The sequence below is a fragment of the Lichenostomus cassidix genome, chromosome 28 (genome assembly GCF_008360975.1).
Source record: "Lichenostomus cassidix isolate B80296 chromosome 28, HeHo_3.0, whole genome shotgun sequence".
Lineage (NCBI taxonomy): Eukaryota > Metazoa > Chordata > Aves > Passeriformes > Meliphagidae > Lichenostomus > Lichenostomus cassidix.
This window is the reverse complement of record NC_139508.1, coordinates 3232230-3244261: the sequence shown is the minus strand read 5'-3', so window position 1 is coordinate 3244261 and position 12032 is coordinate 3232230. Positions and strand designations below refer to the sequence as shown.

Here is a 12032-nt window from a genome sequence, read left to right as displayed (position 1 = left end):
TCCCTGTATTCTTTGGGGCCCAGCCCAGGCTTTGCATCCATAGCGGCCTTCCCTGTGCCCTTCCCTGGCCCCTCCAACACCGATCGGCTGCTGGTGCGGGCGAAGGATCGACCGGGGTGGCAGCGATGGACGGAGTCCCCATGGGAACAGCGGCGGCTCCGGGGGGGCGGCATCCTGCCCCGGCTCCGCTCTCCCATCCCACCCCTTCCCACGGCAGAACGCCCCAGCCTGGCCCCAGCACGGGCCGTGGCCCAGATACAGCACGGGCTGCCCCTGCGTCCTCCCGGCACCTCGGGGCGTCGTGTCCGGCAGCGAAGGGAACTTCCCTGAAGCTGCTTTTAACGGCAAACGCTGACGCGGGGAAAGCGGAGGCTGTTGCAGCAGGAGCGTGCGGTCTCCGTACCGAAGGGCTCTTTCAGCTCCTGCCCGGAGCTGGGGGAAGATGCTCCCTGCGGAACGAACACCTTAAACCTCGGCCTTCCCATGCCCGCAGCACCGCTGGGTGCGGAAAGGGAATTAGCTGCCAGCGGGAACCCCAAAGCGGGGACCCGTGGCTGGGGGCAAAGCGAGTCCCGGGGCGGGGCCGGGAGCGGGACTGAACCCTTTGTGTGTCACAAAGCCGGGCACTGCCTCTGGAGCTCACCGGGGGGACACAGGGACGTGGTTGGGACTCCCGGCCGAGGGTGTCCCCGGCGGAAAAGGTCGGGACGTCGGACACATGTGATGCCGAGGCAGAGTCCAGGCCGGAGCTGATGAGGTGGGGGCTGGCAGCCCCTCCTGCTGCAACCCTGTGCGGGGCCGGGGGGAGGATGAGGATGAGGATGAGGATGAGGATGAGGATGAGGATGAGGATGAGGATGAGGATGAGGATGCTCATGGTCCCTCCTGACCCCCGGCTCCCCAAGTGATGCAGCAGCGGCTGCTGGGGGCTGCCCGAGGCGGGAAATCGGGGGCTGTGAGAGCGGGTGAGGGGCTGGGGGGTTGCCCGAGACTGCGAGAGCGATGCGGGGCTGTCAGTTGCCATGGAAACCGCTGGGTCAGAGGCAGCGGGAAGCGGCGTGTGACGCCATCGGCACCGCAATGAGCCGTGAGCGCGGGGGCGACGCGGGGTTGATGGGCTGGGAGCCCCCGCATCGCCCCGGCCCCCACCGAGGACCGCCGGAGCGCGGCGTCAATCGCGGTGACCTTCGCCAGCGGCTCTGGGTCACCTCCCAGGGTCACCCGCACCACGGCTGATGGAGCAGCCCCAAGGCCCTCGTGCTGGTTGGCGTTGGACCCCCTTGTCTGCCTCCCCCCAGGGTCCCCCATAACCCCCACACCACGAGCTGCTGCCACAATCCCCCCGCTAATCCCGGGTGGCTTTTCCAGCACCGAGTCCGGGTTATGTGGATAATCCATATGTTTGCAAGGCAAAGGCTTTGGGATATCCACTGTTAATCCAATTGGCAGTGGCAGTTTGGTGCCATCGGCACAGTGTCCTGTTGCGGGGGGGACGCGGCTGCCCCAAGCCACTGTTCCCCGGGGTTGGGAACTCCCGAGCCCTGGTTCTACCCCCTCACAGCCGTGGGAGCAGCTGCCCCCCACCCTGCCGAAGGAACCCAGCCAGGGAACATCCACGCGTTTATTTGCTTTTCAAACCACAGCAGCTCCAGGTGTTGCCCGACATATTCGCAGCCTGGAGATCCCCTCCCTGCTCCCCCCAAACCTCGGCCGCAGCCCAGGGCTGCTCCTCCTGGGGCAGAGCTCAGCCCCCATGGCATCCCCACCCCAACACCCCCCTCTTCTCTCGTCCCTGCAGTATTTACAGCCTCTGCACACCCAGAGCCACAGCCCTGGGCAGATTCCCCCCTCCCAGTCTGTCCACCCTCAGGCTTCCTCACACAAACCAGTGGTGCAGGATGGGGGGTGTTACAGGACCCCCAGCACCCACAAACCCCCACATGAGCCAGGGCCTGCTGCCCCACAGCAGCCTCTCCCCCCTGTTAAACCCCTCGATCCAGTCCCCCCCAAAGCCCTTCAGCACCATTCGTCCCTCCCCACCCCCCTACAGACATCCACTTCCAGAGCTGGAATAAAATAACCCTTCGGAAATGTCAGCACCAGTGTTAGAGAGAAAAAGAAAGTCAAAAGTGCTTGGAGCTGCGCAGCCCCACAGCCTGTGGGGCAGAGGCAGAGCGCTGCCAGCTGCCCAGGCAGGAACAGGGTCCCATGCCGGGGGTCCCATGCCGGGGGTCCCACGCCAGAGGATCCCACAGACATCTCAGCTGGCTCAGGACCAGTGTGGCCGTGCTGCTCGAGGGCAAAGCCAGCCCTGTCCTTCCATCCCCACAGAGGGGCCCTGGCATCACAGAGCCCTCCGAGCCAGGGCAGGGGTGCAGGGCCCCGGGAAGGCACCGGGGCTCAGTCCTTAAACCTGCGGCTTGCCTGCATCTTCTTGTAGTACAGGTCCACCTCGCTGTCCGCCGTCCCGTCCCGCTCGGCCGGCTTCCTCCGCAGCGTGGAGTCGCGGCTGGCTGTGGCCAGTAGCCCCTCAGGGTGGGCTTCCACCCGCTCCCCACCACCCCCTGCTGCCCCCGGGATGGCGGCCAGGCTGCCGTAGCGCGGCTCGTCCTGCTCCATGTCACTGACAGAGGAGCCAGGGGAGACACCGGCACTCTTGGCTGGGCGGAAGCCATGGAAATCCTTCCCCACCTCACCCAACTCGTAGGTGTCTGGCCCCTCCGGCCCCTTTGGCCCCGATTTCCACTCCCAGGGCCCATTGCCAGCAGAGAGGTGGACAACAGGGTGGTGAGGGGCGTGGGCGTCGATGGTGATGATGCTGGAGCTGTCCCGCTCGGAGGGGGAGCGGTACTGCGAGGAGTCAGAGCTGGTGGAGGACGATGACGTCTCTGAGTGCTTGGGGGTGACGGAGACAAGGCTCTGCTGCTTGGACATGGCGATGACCTGCATCAGGCGTGGGGGGTTGGCCACCCTCTGCGCTCCCCCCTTCTCTGCCACCATCACCCACTTGGCCCTCACAGCTGCCCCGCTGCTGGCCGCAGCCCCGGCGCCCGCCTGGCTCTCCTCGGGGATGTGCACCAGCTGCGAAGCACCCGGCCGGGGCTGGATGAGCACACGGGGCCCCATGGCTGCCCGCTCAGCCGAGCGTGCCTGCACCGTGGGGTACAGGGATGGGGGCACCTCCTCGCTGGGCTCCCCCACACCCCGGCCCTGCGCCGCCTCCTCTGCCAGCGTCATGCTCCGGCCCTCCAGCGACTTCTGCTTCCACTCCGTGATGAGCTGCTTGGAGCGGGAGGCGTCCACGGGGACGTGGATGGTCATGTGGCGCCGAGCGGGGTCATCCATGGAGGGGGTGTTGACGCGGGGCAGGGTGTTGCTGAAGGTCACCATGTTCTCCTTGCCCATGGGGCTGCGGGGGGCCAGCAGGTCCACGTCCACGCTGGCCCTCTTCAGGCTGCCCAGCGAGTTCTTCTCTCGTGGCACCGGCCGTGCTGCCTCCTCCAGCCGTGCCTGTGGGTTCAGCTCGTCGGTGCTCACCGACTTGTTCTGGTGGTAGACGGAGTCGTGGCCCCGCTGTGTCAGTGCCCGCAGTGCGTCCTTGGCCGGTGCCTGGGTGGGGACACGCTCCGTTGGGGCACGGAAGTTGCCAACAGCATGGAAAGCCTGTGGGAAGGGGAGCCATAGAATCCTAGAATGGTTTGTTTTGGGAAGGACTTTTAAAGGTCATCTAGTCCAATGTCCCTGCCTGTGGCAGGGACAACTTCTACTAGACCAGGTTGCTCCAAGCCCTGTCCAGCCTGGCCTCCAGGGATCCAGGAGCAGCCACAGGTGCTCTGGAGAGGGTGGAGTCAACATGACCCCAGCCAGCATCTCCCACCCCCAACAGAGGCCGAGGGCAGGACCAGCACCCACCAGGTATGCGGCAATGCCAGAGCCGATCAGGAAACCCACGTAGACATCGGCAGGGTGGCTGCGGTACTGGGTGATCTGGGTCAGGCCACAGATGCCAGCAGCAATGGCGAAGGCGAAGACCAGGATGGGCTTGAGGAGTTTGGTGCTGTCTGAGATGATGGAGTTGAAATACATCTGGGGCAGGAACAGAGTGTTAGTCACAGCCCAGCCACACACAGAGCTCTTGGGTGCACATGGACTGCAGGTGCCTGCACACTCACACACCCCTGGGTGTGCACCCACACCCAGCATGGGCACACAAGTGCTGGGCAGAGCTTGTCTGGGACAATGGTAAAGGAACATGCTGCCCAAGGCACAGAACTTGTGCTGCCCCAAGCTGGCATGTGCCAGGCAGTGCTGGGAACTCACCGACACATAGACAGCAGCAAAAGCCGAGAGCGTCGCGTGCTGGGATGGGAAGGTCTTCCTGCAGGGAGAAGGGACATGGTTGGGATGGGGCAGGAGGGTTGGCAGTGAGGCACAGGGCTCCCCTGGCACGTACCTGGCAGAGAGGATGGCATGCTTGTCGGTGCCTGAGCAGATGTCCTGGGTGATGTAGGGGTTGGCATCGCAGGGGGTGCCCAGCAGCGTGTAGTTGGGCTTGCAGACGGTCAGGAAGAAGGGAGCATGGTAGCCAGTGGCCAGCTGGATGACATCTGTCACCAGGGCTGTGGCACAGAGCCCAAACACATGAACACCTGGGGATGGCAGGAGTAGGACAGTCTGTCAACCCCATTCAATGTGGGGCAGCCAGGACTCACCCAGCCCTGGCACACCTGCAGAGGCTGGAAAGGATCCAGTGCAGTGTTCAGGGTCTGGGTGGGGCTGTGCTCCTGCTACCACAGCCATGGTGTCCCCACGTCCCCTCCACCCCCAGGTCCTGTTCAGGCTGTGGCACAACGTACCCACAAACCTGACGGTGCGGCGCAGGAAGGAGTTGAAGTTGCAGCCACCAGCATTGATGCTGCCCTCAGCGCCAGCACGACCCTTCAGACGGGACTGCAGGCAGTACACCATGCCCTCCCCGACCATGATCTGGGAAGGAACCGCTGGCTCAGGCCGGACTGGGGGGGTCTGGGTTGTTGGCAGAGCTGCCCAACAGATGCTGGACACTGCCAGGACCCAAATCCCCAGCTCTGTCCCAACCCCCACAGCACAACAAGCCTGGACGCACCGAGGCAGCAGGCGCGGCAAAGGCCAGGCTGAGCAGCATCAGCAGAGGGATGAGCTCCTCGTTGGTCTCCACGTAGGGCATGGAGAGCGCCCGGTCATGGCACTGGAAGCCCACCTTGGCTGGCTTGAAGAGGTCCGTCAGCTCCAGGAAATAGAGCGTCACGATGGAGGAAGCCACGATGGGCAGCTGTGGGGGAAGAGCGTGGGGACCAAGGCATCCCCGGAGTGATGGCACTGCACAGCCCTGCCAGAACAGGGCACAGACCCCGACCCACCCTGCCAGAGCCCAGGATGGAGCCCCCTGCACAGCCCCCAGCCCGTGCCCACCCACCCCACACCCACCTCCACGAAGTAGAAGCAGGGCAGGAGTGTCATGCTGTCCTTGGGGACGCGGGCTTTCTCCTTGGGGGGGATCATGGTCCTGGACAGGCACGGGGGTCCCACCGGGCTGTGCCTCCACCCTGTGGGGGCACGAGGGTCACCACATGGAAGGGGGATGGGCAGCCCCGGTCACCCCTGGTCACCCGTCCAGTCCCTGACCTCAGACAGGGAGAGGCACCCTGGGCCACCACCCGTCCCTGCAGGGGTTCGGGCACCCCATGTCACTTCTGGTCACCGTCCGGTCACACCACTGCCCCCACTCACCGGGGATACACTGCCGGGACTGGGGTTGCCCCACTTCCCCCAGGGAACCCCCAGCACCCGGGGGGGGTCCCAGCCGAGCCAGGGGCTGTGACAACAGGTGGGGCGGAGGCTCGTCTGTCGCGACAGGCGGTCACTACCGCGACAGGCGGCGAGGCTGCTGCGGAGGGCGTGCGGAGGGGGTGTGCCGCCCGCAGAGCCGGGCCAGGGATGGGGTTCCCCGAGCCTTCCCGGGCCCAGCCCCACGAGATTGCACCGAGCCCGGGCTGCGAAATGGGGGAGAGGATAACGGGGATGGAGCGACGAGGGGCAACGGCGAGGGGCAACGAAGGGGGGGGCAATAACGGGGGATTAACAGGGGGTATGAGCGGGAGGGCGGGGGGCGCAGCGGGAACCTCCCCTTCGCAGGAACCGTGCCGCAGCCGCGGGCGGGGGTCGGGGCCGAAGGATGGGAGGGGGTGTCGGGGACGGGAGGAGCGGCCCTTTGTGCTGGTCCGTGCCCCCCACTCACCTCAGCGGCGGCCCTGGGACGCAGGGGAGCGGGGGGCGGCGGTAGCGGCGGCGAGGGGGGGATGTCCCCGGGATCCGGGATGCTCCTGCCTCGGCGGAGCGCGGGGAGCGGCGGCTTCCTCCGCCCCCGCCACCTCCTCCTCCTCCTCCTTCTCCTCCTCCTCCCTCGCCCGCCGCCCCCCGCCCCGCCCCGCCCCACCGCCTCCGGCCCCTCCCGGGGCGCCGAGCCCCCGCCGAGCCTCCATCGAGCCCCCGTCGGTCCAGGGATGGGGGTCTGGGGGGGTATGGGGGTCCCGGAATGTCGGGAGGGGGTCGAGGCGAGACAAAGGGCCGGGCGGGGCCGAGGGCAGCGGCGGGACCGACCCCCCTCGCTCCGCTCCGCACTCCGGACCATGGCCAGGCCCCGAGGGGCCCGGGGGCAGTCGGGATCACCCCCCGCCCGGGCTGCCTCCACCGCCGGCCCTCCCGGTCAGCCCTTGCCCCCGTGTGCTGCGGGGGGTGTTGCCCCCGCCCCGAGGCTCCTCCCTTGCCCTGGGCCTGTGGGGACCCGAGGGGTGCCCAAGCTGGGGTCCCTCATCACGGGGGTGTGTGACCCCCGAACCCACTGCCCCAGAGCTCTGCCAGCCCATAGCCCCCATCTGGGCTCCGTTGGCCGGGGGAAATCTGCCCTGCCCACGACACCGGAGGGCTTGAGGGGGGGGACTCAGGGCTAGTCTTGGACCCACGGTCACGAGGAGCCCCAGGGACAGTGTCGGGGGCCACCCTCAGCAGGAAGCTTGTGCCAGGGGCTCCTCAAGCAGGCGACTCGAGTCTCCCAAATTTGGGCATGGAGAGGTGGGTGCAGCTCCCTTTGCTTCCTGCAGCCTCTCAGCAGGGGCAGCAGCACCGCAGCCCCATCTGCCCCTGCCCCATCCGGCCCTGCAGAGGATCCTGGCCATGCCATACCCAGTATCCCACCCTGTACCCCATTCCCTGCACCCCACACTCAGCCGCTCCCCCCGCTGCCCACTGCCCACCCTCTCACGGTCCTGTCCGGGGTCTGAGCAGCCCCGGCTCCACATGGTGCCCTTGTTCCATTTTTGGCCCTAAGTGGGCAGAAATCTCCCGGCGTATTTAACATCTAAATCCCGAATCCCTGGAAGCTGCGATTAAGCTGCTCGCCCTGTGGAAAATCCCTGGTTTGAGCCAGACTCGGCCGCCTCTGGCGATGCCACCACACCGCGTGCTCCGACCCCCGCCCACCATGTGCCATCAGCAAGTGGGGACAGTGGGGAGGCGAAGCCACCACTGCAGTGGGACCCCTGAGCCCCCGGGGACCCCCATTGCCCAACCCCATCCTCGCTAGTGAGTCCGGCCAGCCGCTGACCATGGGTCCATTGGCTTGGGGGAGTCGGGGGGTCAGGGTGCGAGGTGATGGGGAATCTGTGCAGCTGGACAAAGGTAGCTCGGAGTTGTTAAGGCTCGTGGAGCAAGAGGATGAGGTGGTGGGCTCCAGCCTCTTGTGGGTGGCCACCGTGGCCAGTGGCCATCCCGGCAAGGGGCTAGGGCAGTGAGACCTCGAGGCGCGGTGAGGGGCTCCGGGGACGAGCCCGCGCCGGGGCTCCCGGTTTCTCCGGAGCTCCGGGACGCGCCTGGACCGGGCGAGAGCCGAGGCGGTGGCTCCGCTTAGTGGCACCGGGGGGAAAGGCAGAGGGGACAGGGGCTGCCACCGCCACCGCCATCCTTAGTACCGCCCCTGTCCCTGCAGGAGCCCCTCGGGACTGGGGTGACCCCAGCGTCACGACCCCGGTGTCCTCGTCAGACTAAGGGCAAACGCAGGGGATGGGTTTGCATCCCGGGACACCCACCGAGCTGGCACCCAGCACCCACCAGGGACCTGACCCCCAGGCCGGGCGCAGGTCCTTGCTCCTGGGGGGTGGGGATAGAATTTGCCGGAGCCTTCACTTGCCAAGAGCCTGAACTTTTTCGGCATTGAAAACCCCGGCGCAGAAATCCCCGGCGGCTGGTGCCAGGGCCAGCAGCTGGGCCGGGCTGTTTCCTCCTCCCGCGCTGTTTGTGCAGGGAACTCTTGACCCCTTTTATAAGCTGAATATTTCAAAACATTCAGCCCACGCTGCGGAAACCCCCCCGTTCCCTCGGCCCCCCCTTTCCTGCCCCAAAGTGAACATAAAAGCGAGTCCCAGCCCCAGCCCTGGGTGAGCAGCGTCCATCCCGCAGCCCCCGGATACCCCTAGCCCCTGCGCACCCCAAAACCCCTGCACACCCCCATCCGGGCAGAGGCATCGCTGGGCTCTGCAGCCATGGGGCCGAATCCTGTTCCCTTCCTTGTCCTCGCACTGCTGCTGCTGCTCGGGGCCCCCGTGAGTGGTGAGTGCACCCCCTGCACCCCAGGGCAGCGATGTCCTCGATACGGGGGGTTCCTGCCCAGCTCCCCAATTTCTACTTCCACCTGCAGCCAGGTGCTGCTGCAGCCCACAGGGAGGAGTCCAGGGCTCCCAGGAAGGGACCATGGGAGGGACACTGCCCCTCAGCTGACCCAGCCTCTCTCTCCTGCAGGGCAGCCTCGGGGACGGATCCTGAGGGGCTCTGTAGCCAAGCCGCACCTGAAGCCGTACATGGCCTCGCTGCAGATGGACGGGGAGCACGTCTGTGGAGGCTTCCTCATCGCCGAGCAGTGGGTGCTGAGCGCTGCTCACTGCACTGAGGCACAGAAGTGAGTGTGTGTGGGGGCTGGGGGGTCTGCTGGGTTCAGGCTAAATCCCACTCCATAGCCTTGACCCCAGTGTTGGAGCGTGGGACTCAGCTCCTGCCTGCAGTGAGGACTGGGCAGGGGCTGCAGGACCTCTTGGAGCTCCCTGGTGGGCTTTCCAGCCCCCCCACAGCACCCCATTTCCATGGCTGGCTGCAGTGACATCCCCAGCTGTTTGTCCCACACTCTGACTCTCTTCCAGGGATGGCAGACACTTCCAGGTGCTGCTGGGCGCCCACTCGCTGACGGCACCAGAGCCCCACAAACGCCTGTACCAAGTGCGAGCCCAGTTCCCCCACCCTGGCAGCAACATCCACAACAACAAGGACGACCTTCTCCTCCTCCAGGTGGGCTGGGGGCTGATGGGACCCTCCTCCCCACCAGGCACAGCCCTGTTTCTGCAAATCCTACTGTCCCTTGGGACCCTGCATGGTCACTGACTGGCCGGAGGAAATCCTCATGGTCAGGCTGAGCCTGGATCCCCTGTACATTTCCCTGTCCTGTGGAACCATCCCTGCTTCCCCCACCAAACACCTCCATGTTCCTCATAGCTCCAGCTCTGGTCTCTGTCTGCCTCCTGGGGCTGCAATCAGGAGGTCCAATATGGTCAAATATGATATGGTCCCGATATCAGCACTGGGCTCACTGTGCCTTGCTGGGTTCTGGGCACAGCTGCCCCTGTAACCTGCATCCCCCTGACTTTGTGGCAGCTGGAGGAGAAAGCGGAGCTGAACTCGGATGTGCGGGTGCTGCCCTTCCAGCGGGAGGACAGGGACGTGGCGGCAGACACGGTGTGTGAGGTGGCAGGCTGGGGCACCATTGACCACAGCGGCACCCGGCCGGACAAGCTGCACGAGGTGGAGCGGCCGGTGATCAGCCGCGATGTCTGCAATCACCGCACACGCCACGATGGCACCATCACCGAGAAGATGATGTGCACTAACTCCCTCAGGAAGGACACCTGCAAGGTACCTCACACACACCACGGAATCACTGCGGGAATCCTGGATGGGGCTGCTGACCCCCTGGGGCGGGCTGGGAGAGGGCAAAGGAGGAGGATGCCCAGAGCTTGAGAGAGGCCAGGGGCTGCGGGGCAGAAAGAGGCCATGTCCCTATGGTGAGGGGACTCTGCCTTGTGCTGGCTGCTGCAAAGCAGCTCACAGGAGCCTGGAGGGGTGGGAGATGGGCTGGGGTGTCCTAGCAAACCCTTGGCCATGCTGATGAGCTTTGGTCCCGCAGGGAGACTCAGGTGGCCCCCTGGTCTGCGGCGGGGTGGCCGAGGGTGTGGTCACGGCTGGCTCCCGCGTCTGCGGCAACTACAAGAAACCAGCCATCTACACCCGCATCGCCCCGTACGCGGACTGGATCGACAGCGTCATGGCCTCCGCGGATGCAGAGGGGGACACTCGCTGAGGGGACCACAGGGACCTGCTCCACGCCACGGCTTGCTGCTGCCAGCACGGCCAGAGCACCCGCAGTGCCGCCCCGCTGTACGCCAGGGGCTCCCACCGCTGCCCACCCCGCTGCCGGAGAATCCCCCCACGCCAGGAGGAGGGCTGGGCCAGGGGAGTGGCAAGGAACGAAGGAAGGGGGTCCCTGGCCCCCCACTCGCAAAGCACGGGGCCCAGCTGGGGGAGAATGGGGTGTCACAGCCCTCAACAGGCTTTGCTGAAGGTGCCCAAAATGCTGTCTGCAACTGCTGCAATAAAGTGATGATGATTCCTACAGAGCTGCTGGGCTGGGGGAGTGGGGTGCGTGGGGGGACTGGGGGGGTCTGTGCAGGAGCCCCTGCCCAGGGGGGAGCTGGACATGGGGTGGGAGATGCTGAGGTTGAGCCCTTGGGGACAGCGTGGCCTCGGGTGGGAGCAGGGGACACATCCTGCAGTGTGGCCACAATAGGATCCAGATCCGGGACCTCCTGCAGGGCCATTGTGTGAATATTTAGGAAAACAGAATCTGCTCGTTGCTGATATGGCAGTGGCAGCTCCAGCTCCCACGGTGGGATCTGTACTGGGACCCAGCAGGATTCTCACTGTCCCGGGAGCTGAGGGGCAGGGTGGGGCAGAGCCCCATCTTCCTACCACAACCCTGGTCACCTCAAACTCCTGGTCTCCCACTGCCCTGTCTCTGGAGGGAGCAGGGCCAAGGCACAAGAGATGGGAGCAGGGCAGCAGCACAGCCCAGGGCACTGCCAGACCCTTTCAGTCCCATCCCAGGAGCTCCATGGTCAGCAGAGGGCCAAGGGGGACACAAATGTTTTTCCATCCCCTTGCTGTGCTGCTGCTCCCTGTTCTCAAACATTAAATAACCCCGAAGCTGTTCTCTAAGATAAAGGAGCTCACAGAGGGCCCAGTTTGAGTTTTACTTACAGGGGAAAAGAGCCTTAACAAGGTGGTTTCCTAATTAGCCATTTGATTGTCCCTAATTACCAGCAGAGTAGCGAGCAAGAGAGGTCTGTACAGCTCTTACAGCTCTGTGCAGCAGAACATTCGCTGGAGTCGAGGGATGAACTCTCTGTCACCATCTCCAGCTCTCAAGAATAATGAAAACACAGTTCCAGAGGGAAAGGAATATACTAAGACTGGCTCACTCCCTCTATTAAATGGTCTGTGGGGACCTGGAATTGCTGGCTGAGATGCAGGAGCAGGAGGCTCCAGGCTCTCCTCCCTAAGAGCTGAAGGACCTGCAGGAGAGCAGCAGGCCCAGGTCACCCCCAAAAGGCTGGGGCTCCACAGGCACAGCCATCCTGGCTCCAGGAGGTTGTGATTTCCTGCCTGGGGCAGCAGCAGCTGAAGAGGACAAGGGAGGGCAAAAGTCTGAATGCACCAGAATGCTCCTCCTCTGGCACGCTCAAGTGGCCAGCTTTGCCTGAAGCTGAAGACTTGCACAACCCCAAGGATTTGATGTTTTTCCTCGAGTGTCCATTTCCCCTTCCACTTTTGCCAGTGATGGTGGTTCTTTTCCCGACAGATGCTCTGGCAGCCCTCCCATGGCTCCACTGCCCCGG

At 65.0% G+C, this 12032-nt stretch overlaps 2 protein-coding genes across 3 annotated transcripts; one reads left to right on the top strand and one right to left on the bottom strand.

Annotated features, from left to right (window-relative positions):
• Positions 1 to 2087: 2087 nt before the first annotated feature.
• On the bottom strand, positions 2088 to 6436 carry PLPPR3 (phospholipid phosphatase related 3). Of its 2 annotated transcripts, XM_085040242.1 has the most exons (8): positions 6278 to 6436; positions 5467 to 5585; positions 5126 to 5311; positions 4857 to 4986; positions 4454 to 4649; positions 4321 to 4378; positions 3913 to 4086; positions 2088 to 3663 (listed from the first exon to the last, which is right to left on the bottom strand). In XM_085040242.1, exons 2-8 carry the CDS (start codon positions 5539 to 5541, stop codon positions 2401 to 2403), a joined length of 2082 nt encoding a protein of 693 aa, XP_084896368.1. In that variant the 5' UTR covers positions 5542 to 5585; positions 6278 to 6436; the 3' UTR covers positions 2088 to 2400. The 2 variants fall into 2 exon arrangements, with proteins under 2 accessions (XP_084896368.1, XP_084896369.1); XM_085040243.1 differs by lacking the exons at positions 5467 to 5585; positions 6278 to 6436 and having other exon boundaries at positions 4865 to 4986; positions 5126 to 5436.
• A 2026-nt stretch (positions 6437 to 8462) lies between these two features.
• Positions 8463 to 10752, top strand: CFD (complement factor D). Its single transcript, XM_085040244.1, has 5 exons — positions 8463 to 8643; positions 8833 to 8989; positions 9228 to 9372; positions 9736 to 9993; positions 10265 to 10752. Exons 1-5 carry the CDS (start codon positions 8577 to 8579, stop codon positions 10436 to 10438), a joined length of 801 nt encoding a protein of 266 aa, XP_084896370.1. The 5' UTR covers positions 8463 to 8576; the 3' UTR covers positions 10439 to 10752.
• The last annotated feature ends 1280 nt before the right edge of the window (positions 10753 to 12032 follow it).